This window comes from Fusarium oxysporum, chromosome 11, assembly GCF_000149955.1.
Source record: "Fusarium oxysporum f. sp. lycopersici 4287 chromosome 11, whole genome shotgun sequence".
Classification (NCBI taxonomy): Eukaryota; Fungi; Ascomycota; class Sordariomycetes; order Hypocreales; family Nectriaceae; genus Fusarium; species Fusarium oxysporum.
Window position 1 is genome coordinate 133,982 of NC_030996.1, and position 16,368 is coordinate 150,349.

General features: G+C 47.7%; 7 protein-coding genes and 1 non-coding gene across 8 annotated transcripts; 2 read left to right on the forward strand and 6 right to left on the reverse strand.

Moving 5' to 3' along the window:
* Positions 1-400: 400 nt before the first annotated feature.
* On the forward strand, positions 401-491 carry FOXG_22468. The gene has a single exon. It is a non-coding gene; the product is annotated as a tRNA-Pro (tRNA).
* Positions 492-1,425: 934 nt separating this feature from the next.
* FOXG_16521 (uncharacterized protein) lies at positions 1,426-2,652 on the forward strand. The gene is made up of 2 exons (XM_018396543.1): positions 1,426-1,932; positions 1,990-2,652. The coding sequence occupies exons 1-2, from the start codon at positions 1,455-1,457 to the stop codon at positions 2,460-2,462; spliced, it is 951 nt and encodes a 316-aa protein (XP_018257125.1). The 5' UTR covers positions 1,426-1,454; the 3' UTR covers positions 2,463-2,652.
* A 674-nt stretch (positions 2,653-3,326) lies between these two features.
* FOXG_16522 (uncharacterized protein) lies at positions 3,327-4,738 on the reverse strand. The gene is made up of 4 exons (XM_018396544.1): positions 4,239-4,738; positions 4,157-4,185; positions 3,887-4,110; positions 3,327-3,836 (listed from the first exon to the last, which is right to left on the reverse strand). Exons 1-4 carry the CDS (start codon positions 4,669-4,671, stop codon positions 3,407-3,409), a joined length of 1,116 nt encoding a protein of 371 aa, XP_018257126.1. The 5' UTR covers positions 4,672-4,738; the 3' UTR covers positions 3,327-3,406.
* Positions 4,739-6,160: 1,422 nt separating this feature from the next.
* On the reverse strand, positions 6,161-6,814 carry FOXG_16523 (uncharacterized protein; the record flags this gene model as incomplete). The annotated part of the gene is made up of 1 exon (XM_018396545.1): positions 6,161-6,814. One exon carries the CDS (start codon positions 6,812-6,814, stop codon positions 6,161-6,163), a length of 654 nt encoding a protein of 217 aa, XP_018257127.1.
* A 1,612-nt stretch (positions 6,815-8,426) lies between these two features.
* On the reverse strand, positions 8,427-9,065 carry FOXG_16524 (uncharacterized protein; the record flags this gene model as incomplete). The annotated part of the gene is made up of 1 exon (XM_018396546.1): positions 8,427-9,065. The coding sequence occupies one exon, from the start codon at positions 9,063-9,065 to the stop codon at positions 8,427-8,429; it is 639 nt and encodes a 212-aa protein (XP_018257128.1).
* Positions 9,066-9,466: 401 nt separating this feature from the next.
* Positions 9,467-10,173, reverse strand: FOXG_16525 (uncharacterized protein). Its single transcript, XM_018396547.1, has one exon. The coding sequence runs from the start codon at positions 10,124-10,126 to the stop codon at positions 9,572-9,574; it is 555 nt and encodes a 184-aa protein (XP_018257129.1). The 5' UTR covers positions 10,127-10,173; the 3' UTR covers positions 9,467-9,571.
* Positions 10,174-10,340: 167 nt separating this feature from the next.
* Positions 10,341-12,418, reverse strand: FOXG_16526 (uncharacterized protein). Its single transcript, XM_018396548.1, has one exon. The coding sequence runs from the start codon at positions 12,381-12,383 to the stop codon at positions 10,761-10,763; it is 1,623 nt and encodes a 540-aa protein (XP_018257130.1). The 5' UTR covers positions 12,384-12,418; the 3' UTR covers positions 10,341-10,760.
* Positions 12,419-12,847: 429 nt separating this feature from the next.
* On the reverse strand, positions 12,848-16,262 carry FOXG_16527 (uncharacterized protein). The gene is made up of 3 exons (XM_018396549.1): positions 15,605-16,262; positions 13,302-15,557; positions 12,848-13,125 (listed from the first exon to the last, which is right to left on the reverse strand). Exons 1-3 carry the CDS (start codon positions 16,071-16,073, stop codon positions 12,941-12,943), a joined length of 2,910 nt encoding a protein of 969 aa, XP_018257131.1. The 5' UTR covers positions 16,074-16,262; the 3' UTR covers positions 12,848-12,940.
* Between the last annotated feature and the right edge of the window lie 106 nt (positions 16,263-16,368).

Genomic DNA, 16,368 nt, shown 5'->3' on the forward strand with positions numbered 1-16,368 from the left:
CCGCGCCGGCCTTCTTATGCAACTGATATGCCAAATAACTTTGTCTTACTAAGAACAACAACGAAGGCTATGGGATGCTTTGTTCGATGTATCATTCAAGCTTGATGAGATATAAGAGCTGGGGCCAGTGTGCATCTGCTGAGAACGATGGTAAGGCGCGGTTTGAAAGGGACATTGGACCCCCAGTTCCGATAGGTCTAATTCATATAACTCACCCTATATAATTAGTTTCAGTCATGCTGTGTTCCATTAAGTTAATGCGTTGTAACTCACGGGCTACTAGTTAAGTTAATATATCAGATTTAGGGATCAAGCTCCTTGCCTTGGTTCTGTAGAATTCATAAGCAGCATTATCGACTCCGAAACCAGCAATCCACAGCAAGTTCTTCTGAACCTGACCGGTCTGGTGGTCTAGTGGTATGATTCTCGCTTAGGGAAAACCCTACAGCATTGCTTGCGAGAGGTCCCGGGTTCAATCCCCGGCCAGACCCTTTATTTTGCGCTGTGCACGTCCTTGCGATGTTTGCTTTTTGCTTTGGTGTTGTGGAGACGTGTCTTTTTGTCCGCGGGTGGTGGGATTGGTGGAGCATCCTTGCTGGATTTTGACTTACCCTGCACCCATCCGACCCTATTTATAGGTAGGTACATAGTAAAGTACTTCTTTTGACTTTCTGGATAAATCTCCAATACAGCATAATATTTGTCTACTTTTAATGTTTTCTTCTCTTTGGAGACTTGCAACTCATCTTTAGTAGTCTTTGCTGAGCGGTACGTAATGAAACGTCCTGGCGTCCTCCTTGCAATTCATCAACATGACACCATGGAACCGGACTAGCATGCCATAGGGAAGTAAGGAATGAGACAGAATAAATCTATTAAGTGTCACATATTTGATCGAGGCAGGACCCAATATTGCACTTGTAGATGATGGTTGATCATTGACAAATTTGTTCACGCGTCTAGCCTGAAGCGACGTCATTTGCTTAGGCCAAGTTATGAAGGGTCCAAGGGACCACGATTGTACCTGACTTTAAACAGTCACAACTTCATTATGATTCGCAGATCTACCAGGCACACCAGAGACTGATGCATTCATTACCGAGACTAAATTGTCCGGATCAGACAATAGATCTTCTCAACCTTAATGTATAGCTGATGTAATGAGGTTGTGGATATGATCGGCAAGCCACAGTTTCTCTTCGCGGTAACCCATACCAGTCGCAAACCTTCATGCTCATAGTAGATAGCCTTGCAAGAACGCAACTCACGTCAGCGGCCCTGAACTCACAGTTGGTTCAGAACAGAAACTATGTCATATCATGATATGATGGCTGACTGATCAGAGGATCGACAATATGACGATAACTTCAACTGTCGCATGAGGAAAATCCCAACTTTATTCTGAATATCCACTTCGTGAGGAATTTTATAAATGTCTGCAAGTCGCCTTCGTGATGGATCAGCATGTCCATACCACGCAGAACAAAATTGTCTACTATACTGTTCAAAACTTCATCATGAAACTCTTCTTGATCGCTGCCGTAGCTCTGGTTTCTAGCTCTTTCGCTGCACCAGCTACAGACACAGCCCTCGTCAAGAAATCATCTTATCATATCGACACGATCCCTTACAATGGTCTTCCTAGTGCCAAAGTCGATGTCGACGCACTCCGCGCTGAGCAAAAGGGGGGACAAACCGCTACCACGAATGTAAAAGTCATGAGGTCCTCTAAGGTTACACCTAAGAAGAAGACATCGAAGAAGCCTTCTGCCAAGGCGTCGGTCAAGAAGACCAAGTCTAGAAAGAAGCCCAAGACAACTCATTCAAAGAGATTGCTCAAGTCTTCGTCGACTGGCTTCAAGAACGGTCAGGATCTTGTTGATTCCTTGGATAGTCTTGTTGCTCAAATCGCTGCTCGAGGTGACAGAATCAGTATGTATCCCACTGTTCATAAGATCAAGGTCTAGGAATATTTACTAACGCTATTAGATGGAACGCTCCTTAGAGTTCAAGCCGGAACAGAGACTCGCAACAAAGGCACCACCGACGCCCTCAAAGAAATCATCCAAATCCGCGCCGCCGTCTCCGGCGCACTAACCAGACTCTCCACCACCAAGAACCTCAAACTCACCAGCGACCAACGCGCCGACGTCCTCAACCTAGTCGAAGAACTCGTCAAAGAACTCCTCGACATCATCAACGACCTCATCGAGACGCTCAGTCTCAAACTCAGCCTCAAAGCATCGCTTAACCCTCTCATGAACATGCTGAGCGATTTCCTAGGCGGTCTGGCAGTGACTGATGGCAAACTTACGCCAGAGTTGCGTGAACGCTTGGGGGATTTGATTAGAGCTCAGATTAACGGTGATGATACGCGAGGATTTGATGCGCTTGGTAGTGGGATTGAGAATCCGCTTTTGCGTCTTCATGGGTCTCTGAAGACCAGTGTCGGATCGAACTAGTATGGCAGGGATATTGTCATTCGTTTAAGTGCTAGGATGTTGATAGCGGGTTTGACTTTCTATGGCGTTGGGTGTTACTCTCTGTTGGTTCTGTTATCGTACCGCTCCTTTAGCGATTGTTTATAGTTGTAGCAATACCAGGGTTCAGTTGTTAGCTCTCCAATGTTAACATCATATCACTACACGCGGCTCTTCTCTTCGGATACCATTCCCAATCCTTCAGTAGCTCGAGTTCGGTTATAACTAGTCAAGCCCTCTATTCCCGCTACTTCAATCGGAGCCAAGCCGTACGCACGAACCCAGCCTCTTCGTAAACACAACCAACAGGCGGTGAAGCACTTCACCCCACGGACATACGGGAGCGCGATGATTGGCGTATCACATCTTATCCATTTCGAGCATGCTATACATATTCTGCGGAGTAGTTCTTCATGACTACCCCAGAAATATGTCAGCAATGTCCAGGGGTTGCTATCAACATGGGTTTCTGATAAGAGTTCCATTTTCGGGATGGGATCGACGTATCAGACGATAACTTTCTCCTGGTTCGGGGTTTATGCGTACGCGGAGCTCTGAGGGTTTTTGAATTCAGGGAGGATGAATAAGCTTCCCCGGATGAACTTTGTTGACACGACAAGTGATGCGACTGGTTTGCTGGTTCGAACTACGGATGGAGGTGAAACGGTGAACCCGATGGTGTTTACTCGCGATGTGACGTTACATCAGTTGATTCCTCGCTCGGGTTGGGCATGAAGTTGCACTGAATCTCGTTTAGTTCTGATGCCTTTGCGAGGTCCCGAAGGTTTGGAATCATCCATCCTTGCCAAGGTGACACTCTGAAATAATTCACGCAAGCGAAAATGATTTCAGAGTCAGAAAAAAGAAATCGTATACGCTGTTATTGAAAGACAATGTAATGCTAGCTATGAACAACCCAAACAATCCTAAGTCCTGCAGTCAACAGGATACTCCGCATATCGAGAATATCTGCCCAAAGTAGCATGATGAAACAGATTCCCAGTCAAACAATCAAAAAGCGCAATGACATAGGTACGCTGCTTATCGTTCAACGAAGGATCACGCATGAAATTCTCCGACAGGGCGTAGTACTTCTTCTCAACGTCGAAGCTCATGGTGCGGGTAATAGTCTTTGCCAAGGTCGGCGATACAGACATGAGTTTCTCGATGACGTGTACTGCGTTGACGACAGAGCCGTTGATGGTGCGCGCCTCGTAGATCTCCTTGTCGTAGGAGTAGAGATCGTTCATGAGGATGGAGTGTTGTACGTAGAGGTCTTCTAGCTCGTCAAAGGGAGCGATTTCCTCGGGGGTGTGGTGAACACCGCTTCCAAAGCGAATAGCAGCGATCATGAAGCTGAGAGTTGTTAGTTGTTATAGATAGGCTTGGTGGATGGGTGAACTCACGGCTTGGCGATGTCGTGGCGGCGGTAATCCAAGTACTCGGCCAATGTTGCATATTTATCTTGCTTGAATGGTGATTTCTTACGGCCTGCATGGACGAACAGGCCGATGGCTCGGAGGAGACCAGGGCCAAGAATGGGATCACATTCTAGAACTTCTGTGAAAAATCGCTTCATGTGTTTGTTCTTGGGTTTCATGGTGACGAACTCGTCAACAACTGTTATTTCCTGAACGGGGTCAGCTTTGCAAAAAGATATTCTCTGTTCAACGTACATCTTGTGTTGCACCACGTTCCATAACATCTAGATATCCGTGTCAGCGAGACTCATCACGTTGAGGGTGGATGTGAATATACCATCATGGAAGAATAGAAGCAGAAGTGCCTGCGTCAGCAGTTCTATTCGGGTGGGCGACGATGATGGATAGAGGTACACAGCGCATGAGACAGCATCTTCAACGAGCTCGTCAATCTTCCCCTTTCGGCGCTCGTCCATAAACTCCATAGGTAGAGTTCCTCGTTCAGACGCTTTGTCGGCACTAATTCGATTCACCAAATCCCGTCCAGCTGCTTCACCCTGTACCCACCACTTGGACTGTCTCACCCATGGGAGAGAAGTATGCCATGGAACGCCCAGCTGTTCGGGATACAGCGTCAGAGGGGCATCTTCAGGGACATTTCTCTCTCTGAACAGAGAAGCAAAGTCAAGGTCCGGAGGTCCAAGAGTGTCTGGTCCAACGGGGTCAAAAGCACGGACCAGAGGTCTAATGGGCAACTCTTTGTGAGGCATTGTGTATGTGAATAAGAAGAGGAAGCTTGGATAACGGATCTACCCAGAACTTCCCGCGAGGAATTGCGCCACCGTAGGATTTATGTTCTTTTTTCGATTGCCGCGGCGGTGAATGGACCATGAACTGACGACGGCAGCATCGGTTCGGGACGACTCCATAACGGCTACAACGCGTCAGGGGTTCGAGGAAGTGAAGCTAACAAGGATGTGATAAACCACCCAACGGCTCTGCATCCAGGGTGTTTATTTTTTGACTGATATCATTATCCTGCTTGCTAGCTCGGCAAGTGATGACCCGGTGCTTGGTGTGATTCGATGGGAGTGCCGGCATGGGCATGGGCATGGGTGTTGTGATAAGACCCGGCGCTTTTATGGTGACGAGAAGTACGCGTGGAGACATGCAGAGTAGCATCCAACATACTTGACTTGCAGTTCGACTCAGCAAGCGAGGCTACGCGGGTTCTGAAATCATACCATGGCCCACGGTCTTCAATGACATGTGCTGAACACCCTGGACCAACGACACGGGTCGTATACCCACTTCGGGCCCGGACAACGGTTGCGAGAATACTACGCTGCTCCATCCGAAGGTAACCAAAGGATCCGGCTAAGTGGATGACACAATGCAGATCAGGATCCCCTGAAACGCTTGCAGTTAGTTAGCATTGCCTCGACTGATAATAACTCGTCCACTCTCAGGTCAAGCGGAGCAAAAGCTACTGACATGTCTAATTCCCGCAAATCCATGGGTGCCATGCATCTCAACGTCGTAGCATTACAACGCTAAAGCACGTTGACTGCTAGAGCCAACAGCTCGGGTTCCCCTGCACCGTACCATGACAGTCTTTTGCCTGCCTAGAACAGAGCACCCACTTGTTTGTTGCTGCAGAACAAAATCCCTGGATTTTTCGACAAGGGGGAGGTGACACGTAATGGGTCTAGTGAAATTTTAGTTTAAACGGTCGCATCATTTACCCCGGCATTGCTCGACCGTTGGATGCGACAGTTGACGGGGGAGCTGGACCATGATAGACGGACGAAACGACCCGTTGTCAGATGTGAATTGTTGGGTGTCATCCGAGGTACGTGCGAGTTTTATGCAGGAGGTTGCATAAATGGTAATATCGGCAAAAAATGGGTTTGTCACAATTGCATGTTGGGATTAGGATTTGATACTACTCAATTCATGCTAGACTACCTCTGCCAATATCTAGACACAGCTTACTTATCCCAATGGATATCAATCTCGGGAAACTATCCCAGACATATACCGGATCCCATAGCAACTTTGTAGTCTACCACCTTCTCATACCGGCCGAGAGAATATTTTTTGAAGGAGCATTACCATACTACAACTCCAAAGCCCAATGCAAATCCCTCTCCAGCCTGTACTCTGAACCTAAACAATTGTCTCAGCAAGAAAACATTTCCGAAGGAGCATCATCGTGCTACAACTTCAGATCCAAACAGTACCAACATTACCAGACATTTAGTTGCTAGACTTGAAAAAAGTGGGCATGTCGTCAGCAGAATCATATTCAGATTCCTCGCCGGACTTTCCCCAGCAGACGGCCGAGGAAAGGATGACGTCGTTGTAAGCGGTCAAGTAGGTCTCATTATCAAAGATGGGAGCATTGAACTTGGTCTTCTGGAAGGTCTCAAACTTCGGAAGTTGATAGACATTGGCCTTCACGCCAGAGGTCTCCTTTGAGGAAACAGAATGCTCATCATCAGAAGATGAGTCGTGGGCATCATCCGCCTGGCCAATTCCTTCCAACAAGTTCTCAACCGAGTCATGGAGAGCGCCAATGGCTCGAAGTCGGATAGATTCTTCGGTCCAGTAATCATCAATGATACAAGCCTGAAGTTCATTGATCATTTCTTCGGTAGCCTCGACTGTGACTTGAAAGTCAGACTTGGGCTGAAGGGCGGACTTGATGGTGTCCTTCTGGGCATCCAAGTCGACCCAAGCATCATTCGGATCAAGATGATCAGATACTCGGTCTTCATCCTTGCCCATGTCAGACAGGGCCTCGACAAGGTTGATACGACCAGGAATGCCATAGTGCTTGAGATGGACGTCGCTGGGACCGAGCTCGCGGTTGCGAGCCACGGTCTTCTTAGAGGTGAAGAATGAAAGCATCTTGAGAGTTAAGGTGTCGAAAGAAGGGGCGAGGTGTCGTTGTTGAGTCGTCGATGATGAAAGTCGGAGTGTTGTGGTGTGAGTTCACAGAGGGTAAGATGGTGATGAGGGCTGCTGATAATGAGAGTTGTCGTCGATGATAAGACTTGATGATGATCAGAGTCGAAGTGCCGTGGTGCAAGTCGATAGAAAGTGAGATGCCGATAAAAGTCGAAGTGCTCTGGTTTGAGTTGAGAGAAGTAAGGAGACAAAAGTAGAAGTGTTTTGATGTAAGTTGATGAAGAATGAGATGATATATTGCAAAAATATCTCAGTCGAAGAGTGTTGCAGAGTGTGTAGAGGGAAGAGTTTGAAAGATCCTGACTTACAGCGAGCGAACTCCCTTATTCAGGAGATTCTCCTCCAGATCTGGCAGTGTAACACCAGAACGCACATCATGAGAAGTGAAAGCTCACTGGCACTGGCAGAGAAGCGGCCTTTCAACCAATACGATCACTGCCCGGCAGGCTCTGAGGGAGATGCCTGGAAAGGAAGTTCATTAACACGAGAGATGTAAGTACTTCGACCAATCTTAGCTTGTGCCAAGGCCCAAACAGGTATTGATACAGTGTTAGCACTCCAGTCTATTGGTGGGCCTGGAGGACATTGCCAAGAACGGATGGCAATAGTTGTATGTTCACAGTTATACTCGTGTTCTCATCTACTCTGACATTGTATTCGAAGATCATAGGGTTTGTCTGGATGAAAACTGCGGCACTTTGGCAGTCACTTTTGATCGATAAATGTAGTCCTGGGATGAAAGAGGGTCGCTATAAGCCCCCAGGGCTGCACCCCTGCTCTTAAAACGGGCAAGCTGCACTGGCGTGAGAGCAAGGAGCCTTCCTGAATATAAGAATCTGTTCATTTTATGATCGCAAAAATATGTGAACAGCGTTATGCTACATGTTGAGGCCTATCAATACATATATACGACATAATGTCGATGATGAACAACGAGGATATGCACCTGGTCTATTAGCAATGAAGGTAGTTTTTAGCAATGAAGGTAGTTTTTAGCAATGAAGGTAGTTTTTAGCAATGAAGGTAGTTTTTAGCAAGAAGAAAGAATAAGCTAAAAAGCGCGGTTATGTCGGAAAGCTTGACTAAACCTGTAACTGCGCTTCTATTTATGGATAGTTCCAAGCCCAATTGCTTGCCCTTCGAACAAGAGATGCAAGTAATGAATGCTGTAGCCACGGAAAAGTCGATATGGTTCATCAACCCACAACTCAACTTCCTTCCACAAAATCGTAAGATCTTTATTCTCCTGACGACAGACTTCATAATTCAATAGATATTCCTGCCCAGAGTCCCGCAAGTATTGGTATGCTGTGTCTTGAAGGTAAAGCGACTTTGGAACCTTGGATCCAGACCAGTCAGAGATTAGAGGGGTATAGACGATGATTGCTGGTTTGGACAGAAATCGCCATAGTAGTTGTTCCTGCCAGAATCCTGCATAATCGCTTCCGCAAATCTCAATCCAGTTGTAAGGCGTTCTTTCGTAGAAGAGTCCAAGGACAAGATTGAAGAGCTGGCAGTTGAACTGGAATCGGTTGCTCTCTGTTTGGGTATTTCAGGTGAAAGGGCCATGTGAAGGACATTGAAATGTGACGGTCGAGCCATCGTCCGCATACACATTGCGAGTACCATACTTCTCCACCAATCCGCACTCAGGACATGAAGCCCGAATAGCAAGTGAGCCTCGTTCCGGTGCCAGAACCTTGCCGTAGAAGCCTCGTTTGATAACTATCTCGCGAAGGACGTCAGGTATCTCAGGGTTACTCATAAACTCCTCTTCCATTCTGATGCGATGATAAACTCTGTACCTGCTAGCAAGCTCGTTTATGATTTGAACATAGCCCGGGAGATGTTTTTGGAACGTTCCCTTATCACGAAGACTTTTCTGGTAAACGACACCGTCAATCGTCATTTGCTCGCCTTTGGCACGGTCCCAGAGATCACAAGTAACTGAAACATCCAGCCCTTCATCAAGGAGCCGTCGGGCGAGGACGAATGCGAGGCCAAGACTGCACATGGTTCCAACATGAGCTGGGCTATTGGGCTGAATTATGATGTTGACTTCAGTCCGCTGACCTGGGTCAGATAGCAGTGTTTTGAGATATAATGGGTAGCGAGTTTTGAAGGCATATGAACCGCCACCAAGAGCATGATGGGAAGCAAGATCATACGCGACAGGGGTAGACTGTTCCATTTTTGTGACGATTTTGAATAGAATAAAGAGTCTATAGTTATTATTGATTGACTAACTGCCTGGGGTGAAGAAAGAAAGTAACATATTCAAAGTGCTGAACTGTAGGGAGGCCCTGCATCTTGAATATTCCCTTTTGTATTACAATACATTGTTACTTCTATAGTACTCTTGTAGTACTGCAAGCATCTCTCACCTTAGTTTAAAAAAAGTAAACTTATTTAGAACTATATGAATTATAAAAAGAATTTAGTAGTTCATATGAATATTTATTAAATCATTAGACTTAGAAACTAGTTTATTTAACATATTGTAATTAATATAAGAATTTTATTAAATTAGATAAGTTTACTTTAAAAAGTTAATTATAATAAAGATTCAACCTTTTACAATATCACACAAAGGTACAGTCACCAATGCATCAGCAGATATGGCCTTTTATGTGCTCCCACTGTACCAAAATTGTATTTATGGCTTATAGCCCGACTTGTTCTCCGTACCTAAACCCCTCACAACACCTTATTCTGGCCCTCCAAGCTATACTGCGCAATCATCGATTCGGGGACCCTGGCTCTTCCTCGTGGTGCAATCTTCATTCCGTGCTCATCCCGCATCATTGCCCAAGTGATGCCTTGCCCTCCCTCAGCGTTGACCTCATACACTGCGTTGATGCGATAAGCGTAGTCGTAGCCCTCATAATCGGGGTCTTTCTGATTGTATTCTTTGTTTCCAAGCCCATCCTCAGGCAGGGGCTGGTCATCAGGGTTTCTTGTGACGGCTTCGTTGACCGGGCAGATGTGTGTGATGGCGGAGTGGGGAGCAGTGCGGTAGAACCAGATTCGCTGGATGCCGGCCATATTATACTTTCGGAACTCGTATGTCTTGGTGCCATCGATGATCTGTTGCATGTAGGGGTCGTTCATTGCGGGGATCATGTCGGTGCGGCGAGGAGGTTCGGGAGCAGCAGCACGCGTAGGCCAGCGCTTGGGGGTGCGTTTGACGGCACGATGCTTGTCGGCGGCAGCCTTAGGCTGAGATTTTAAATTTTTGCGAACAGGAGCCATATCTTATGATGATATCGCAACGAGTGGGGGTGCGCGACGGCTCCGATGTTGTGCATGTAAGAGTCAAGTTTGAAATCGCGTGACTGTTGACAGATTCTCATTATTGTGTAACGCGTCAGGAATCAGAACAATGGGTGGCGCACGTGAACAATAGGATTGGCCTGTCACAAGCTGAGCTGGCAGTGTCAGTGTACGTCTGACAGTGGCAGCAGGTGCTCATCTTTATATTGTGACATTTTGGCAGTATAACTTAAAGTCCTAAGCTTTTTACCTGGCCGAAAAACTTTCAGTTGTGGAACCTAATATGTCCTGTTGTAACTTAAGCCTTCTTGAGTATTGGTAGAACACGAATTAAGCGCGTCTTGTGATAAAGGTTAAGCTTTTCACGGTCTGACTTCGCGTTTTGAATGATGAAGTCATGAAATGACTCATAATAATGAAGACTCCCATGGAACTTCGCAAAAGCAAACGCGTCTTCACGAAGTATGACATGTTCTGCTTTATATGTGACAGTACAGCATACTGGTTAACATCTGACATATGAAGTGAACAGGTGACAAGGAACAATCCAGATGAATGTTCCCATGCGCACGAAAGTAGGTGCGTGATCTCTGAAAACCCGGCAGTACGTGGTTTAACCAGCTCTGCCTTCTCGCCTCGCTCGAGTAGTAGCCATAATCATCTCCCACGCAGCATTATCCTTCTCCAACGTCCCCTTCTCCGGCGCAAACCCCTCCTCATCACAATCATACCGCGAATTCTTCTCCAGCCAAGCCGATGGCCCAATACCACAGTTATACTCAATATACTGCATCCGACTCGTTCTCTCGTTGTCGATTCCTGTCCCATATCTATGCTTTTCAGACACCCAGGTGTTCTCCCTGTCCCAGTATTCTTCCTCCGTTGGGGGAGGGTAAGCAAAGTTCCGGTGCTGGTTTCGCGAGAGTCGATGGTCCATGGCTTGTAAGTCGATGTCCTTGTAATCGGGGTCTTGTAGAATCGCTTGGCGAGTATCCTTTGGACAATCCCACCAGCATCCATGGCCAACGCGAAGGGTCTTCAACCCCTTCATCGAATCCTTCCACTGGGAAAGGATCTGATGCCATCGTATGGGAAAGTCGCGTTTGATAGGGTTCCATCCTCGTCCTGTTCCACCTGCTGTATGAGCTGTATGATCAGCATACCCATCGTTTCCAATACGAAGCTGACGTGCATGATACAGAATGGGACAATCATCAATATACAGCTCTACCAGACCTCCACTACCATTCTCCTTGCCGAGCTTCGCAAACCACTCAATCTGCCACTCATGGGTAAAGACGTAGTTCCCGAGCGCAAGAACCTTGAGTTGAGGGAATGGTGAATCTTCGCCCATGTTTCGAAAGTCCATGATGGGAAACCAGCCCCAGTAGTCTTTGAAGTATAACGACAGTACGCGCAAATGATCCGCGATGTTGGGCGACAACCACGTGTTGTGGAGGTTGCCGAAGAAATTGTACTTCTCAACATAGTGAATCGTGCTCTCAGGTGAAGCTTCGCACTCTTCTGTTGTCACAAAGACCCTAAAGTCGACGAGACTTGGTAGAGAGATTATCGTCTTCCAGGCCTCAGAGAGAGCGAGGTTAGGATCGTCATAATCCGCAAGATGCGTAATCGTCAACTCCTTCAGCGGAAAAGGCCTGTCGTGAGCGAATTCAAGATCCTGATCACTATAATCAAAATTCTCATCCTCATCAAGATAGATATATCCCTCCATCCCCTCATCAATCTTGATCTGCTTCTCCAGCGTCCACAGACCCGCAGCGCAGTGAAGAATGGTATCTAACACGCGATACCGAAACTCAAACGTTTCTTCAATAGTTTGATAGTAACGGTCATCTTCGCCGCAGTGATCTTCAAAGCGAATATGAAGCGCCGTGACGTTGGTGAAGCAACGTAAATGGGGGAGCGCGTTCATGAAGGCTATTGGGAAGTTGAATGACTCGTTGCAGAGGTACTCAAAGTCAAACTCAATGCGCGTATCGATAGTGATCTCTCGAACTAAGCTGCGTAGTTTAGGGGATTTTGCTATATGGATAAATCGCTCAATAGATGAAGGCGCGAATGCTTCGAGGCGTAAGCTTCTGAATTTCCATGGTCGTGCGATCTCATTGAGTCTGTGAGATGTGAGACGGAGATTGGAGAGGGTCGGTGGTGTGAGAAAGGAACAGATGTTATCCCATATCTCGGTGACGAGTCTCGAGTCGTCGGAAGACATGATGTGTGAGTTGAGTTGAGCCGAGATAAGATTGGTGAAGTTGAACTGAAGCATTTTTGAAGTCGTTGGATGAGGGCCTTATAAGTTTCTGCTCGGCACTAGAGCAACCCCTGTAAATGGGGCTGGTGCCTAGATCTGGTAGGCAGTCAGCGCGCTAGACCCGCTGGAAGAGGAGCTTCCTGGTAAGAAATCTTCCGAAGTTGAGCTACATTACAAGTGCCAAAAAGGACTGATCTGACGTTAAGTCTATACTAAATTTGCCTAAATCCTGTACAGTCAGTACTTAGTTCGCCTAGCTGCCTTTGTCGCTTTAGGATCCAGGTTTCAATTTTTCCTGCTTTTTCTGGCCCGCAGCCTAGTTAGTGCTTACAGTTGCAGGGTTGTCAATTAACGACTCACTCACTGTCTCACTTGCGAGAACTGCATCTCATCGTCGTGAGCACAAATCACTAGAAGCGCGAGTCATGATCCAGCAGTGAGTTCGCTCTCAGAGCGATGTATGAATGGAGATAATTATATAATACAAGTCATAAGCCCATTGTCTACCAACACCTCGCTCACAGTGTAATACCATAAAGACCTTCGCCTTGTATAACCTCACCATTCTCATATGTAACCCTCTTCCATCCTTCAACATGCGTCTCGTCACGAAGCCACTCAACGGTAGGCCAGTATCGCTCATCTTTCTTGATCGTTACGACGGAGGGAGTTCCGGTGTAGTTCATCATCTTGATCTTGAAGTCTACACTCTTATTAGTTATGTTTTCCCATGAACGGGGATATTAGGGAAACTTAGGGCTGGTATCCTAAGTGGTAAAAAGATTTAGGCAAGGTTTATCAAGTCAGTAGACCCTTTAATAATCTTTTACCACTTATGATAAAGTGTCCCAAGTTTTGCATCCCTTGGAGAAAACTTACAGGTTTTATCAGGGATGCTCGCAATGATCCCCACGAGTGACTCTAGATCCGGTGTAGGCTTGTTATCGATATGTGTGATGAAAGTCGTTGCGTAGACGTTATACAAGTTTGCCGGCGATCCGATGAACCAACTTGTGATGTATACTTCGCTCGGCAGCTTCTTGATGCACTGCCTCACGGTACGATGTGGCTTTTGCGCCGTCAAGCCGCAGAAATTAACAACACGGGAAGTTTCGAATTCATCCTCAGAGACAGTTTGTGCCTTGAAGCTGATCTGTTCTCCGTTTCGTACAGCGACGACGTCGAGGCTTTCTTTCCAGTACATGACATCCACATCGTGTAGCTGCGTGATAAGCTTGCCGTCGAGAGTGAGCAGGACGTCACCTTCGCCGAGTTGACCGGAGAGTTGCTTCGGGCCACGTTTTACCATGAATAGTCGTCGGTCGGAGGAGGACTTGCTCTGGACCTTTTCTATCCACTCCTCCGCTACGCCCATGACTCGCGCTTCGATCATCGTCACGGCCTCTAGCTCGATGGAGAGACTGCGCAGGGTTGGGACGATGCCTTGGCTTAGTTTCTCAGCGATGGGCGCGATGGCTTGGGAGCTTAGACCGAAACAGGCCTCGTCGAGATCTTCCATCTCGTAGACGACCCAAAGGGCCTGGACGACGCCGTCTTCACGGATGAGAACGCCGCTGCCACAGTGGTTTCCAATTCGGGTCTCCACGTCAATGCGATCGACGTTGACGGGGCGGCCGCGGGGTGGATTTGGTGGCTCTCTCTCGAGGGGAATGACTTTTGTCACGGCTGTTGAGGCGTAAACCATCTCATCGCAATCATTATGACCAACGAAGAAAGTAGGTGCACCCTGCGAGATTCTATCAGTGCTGAAGATCGCGCTCTTGACGGGTGCGTCAACGAGGCTGGGGTCGTATTGAATGATAGCGTAATGATGCGCAGGATGCAAGAAGACGACTTTTCCGGGAACAAGGACTGAGTCAGCAAAGGTGAGTTCAATATCGCAAAGCTTTGTCGGCACAACAGTTCTCGAGACGATGACGTAGCCTCGATCAGCGTTGACGACAAGGCCCATCCCGAGTTTAATGCGTGTCGATTGTCCATCAATAAGGACCGGCGAAGAGAATCGCACGTGAACGAAACTCCTCGCAATCTCAGCAATTTCCCGCTGAGCAATATGCTCAAGCGCATCAAAAGACGCACTCAACGGCGGCGGTCGAACAGCAGGCAGCGGCTCAGCAAGGACCTCAACATCCCAAACCCCCGTGGTATCATTCCTCTTGAACATCTTCATACGTTGAAACCAATGCCGATCAATCGGCACAACAGCCGTCCGAACGGTCTGCGGTTCCCAAACATACCAAAACTTGATAGCCACGCGTGCTCTGTCGGGGATATCCCTCATGACCTGCACAAAAGCATCGAGGTCCGGCGTCTTCTTGTGATTGACGCTATCGACCATGATGTAGTTATCGTGCGTGGGGTGAAACGGGCCGGATTTTCTGACGTACACGCCGCGGCAGGGGAGGAAGTATCGTTGGGCGACTTGGTATGATAGATCATGGAAACAGGCTGCACCGACGGTGACGAAGCGGTCTGGTGTGATCTCGCAGAGGTCTTGGACTAGGATATCCTCTTCGACGTCCTGGCCGTCTCTCTGAACGAGAATACGGACTGTTTTGCCAATGTTGGAGTCGAAAATCTCGTTGAGACGGAGGAATTGGGTAACGAGATCCCCGTTGATCTTAAGGAGGATATCGCCTTCTTTCAATTTCTCGTCCGAAGGCCCCTCGGGTAAGACATCCATGGCGACGATGACGTTATCCTCTCCAGGAAAGGACTTGCGCAAAACACTCTCCCACTCAGGACTCAACCCAAGCCGTCGACATTCATCAAAGGGCTTTAATTTGAAGACAGTCTGTATTTCACCCCTCTTCACCTTCTCACCCCGTTGGATCTGCTTCAGCGCACGCAGCGGCCCATCAAGTGGTAGGAAGTAATCCGTTGACCCGTCGGTTCGACCACCTGCTTGAAGCGCGATACCGTGTCCGTCGACGTTGACAACGGGACTTCCGGAACTTCCTCCGGATGCCGACGCGTTGGCTTGGAAGTAACATGTGTTGAAGTCCATGTAGCCATCGTATATAGGAGCGTTTCTGTCAAGACGGCTGATGAAACCAGAGAGGATACCGAGCTTTTCGCCGCTATCGTTACCGATGACTTTGATCTCGGTTCCAACTGCTTCATGTTAGCAGCAAGATTTGTCTCAGAGGTTGAGGACCTACCTTTTGCGAGATCGGGCCGAAGTTCCATTGCGGTGAGATCCATATACTTAACCGCCTTGGGATCAAACTTCAAAAAGCCAAAGTCGTGCACTGGGTCGCGATAAATAGGGTATGTATCGACTTCTTCCTGGTTATTGAAGACGATGTACCCCGAAAAGGGCCCAGGACCGACGACATGTCGATTAGTGAGAATGATGCCCTTTTCCGCATCAACAACGAAGCCTGTCGCTTCGCTCGTCTTGCTAGTCTCCGTATCAAACGAATAAGGGTGCGAGAACTTGACCGACACAACGCATCGAACGACCTTCTCTATCGCTCTTTGCCAGGCTTCGCTTTCTCGTTCTGAGAGAAGACCTGCAGTAGCGAGGTGGTCTTGCTCTGTTGTGTGATGCTTGCTGACGCCATTCTCTACGGTCGAGAGGGATACATCGCGGAGTTTAGTGAGGATGGGATCCTGGTCGATTGTCATCCTGGCGGCCCAGGGTTGAAGACTGAAGATGTCAAGGGGGTAATGTATAAGACGCGTACAGTATACTAATTTGAAGTTGAAGATCAGAGGTATTAAAAATGAGATTGAGGCGAAGGAGGTTGAAGTAGTCGTTGCTTACGCTGCATCAGCCAAGGCAGCTCTTTTGTTAATCACTGCGTCTTGCGCCTGTGACCCCTCATCGAACCTGCATGAATCTATTACTCAGCCCCAAAAAGTGGATATCGCTCACCGACGAGGCAATTCTCATTGGATGCACTCTAGCGACGGTAAGAAA

What these genes read in the sequence shown, in the direction of transcription:
- FOXG_16521 (XM_018396543.1), top strand. Translation starts at nt 1,455, where the DNA reads ATGGATCAGCATGTCCATACCACGCAGAACAAAATTGTCTACTATACT. An exon ending in TGCTCGAGGTGACAGAATCA is followed by an intron (nt 1,933 to 1,989) that starts GTATGTATCCCA and finishes TAACGCTATTAG; the next exon opens with ATGGAACGCTCCTTAGAGTT.
- FOXG_16522 (XM_018396544.1), bottom strand. Translation starts at nt 4,671, where the DNA reads ATGCCTCACAAAGAGTTGCCCATTAGACCTCTGGTCCGTGCTTTTGAC. An exon ending in AACGTGGTGCAACACAAGAT is followed by an intron (nt 4,111 to 4,156) that starts GTACGTTGAACA and finishes GACCCCGTTCAG; the next exon opens with GAAATAACAGTTGTTGACGA. An exon ending in CGCCACGACATCGCCAAGCC is followed by an intron (nt 3,837 to 3,886) that starts GTGAGTTCACCC and finishes AACAACTCTCAG; the next exon opens with CTTCATGATCGCTGCTATTC.
- FOXG_16525 (XM_018396547.1), bottom strand. Translation starts at nt 10,126, where the DNA reads ATGGCTCCTGTTCGCAAAAATTTAAAATCTCAGCCTAAGGCTGCCGCC.
- FOXG_16526 (XM_018396548.1), bottom strand. Translation starts at nt 12,383, where the DNA reads ATGTCTTCCGACGACTCGAGACTCGTCACCGAGATATGGGATAACATC.
- FOXG_16527 (XM_018396549.1), bottom strand. Translation starts at nt 16,073, where the DNA reads ATGACAATCGACCAGGATCCCATCCTCACTAAACTCCGCGATGTATCC. An exon ending in TCGGCCCGATCTCGCAAAAG is followed by an intron (nt 15,558 to 15,604) that starts GTAGGTCCTCAA and finishes AACATGAAGCAG; the next exon opens with TTGGAACCGAGATCAAAGTC. An exon ending in GAGCATCCCTGATAAAACCT is followed by an intron (nt 13,126 to 13,301) that starts GTAAGTTTTCTC and finishes ATAAGAGTGTAG; the next exon opens with ACTTCAAGATCAAGATGATG.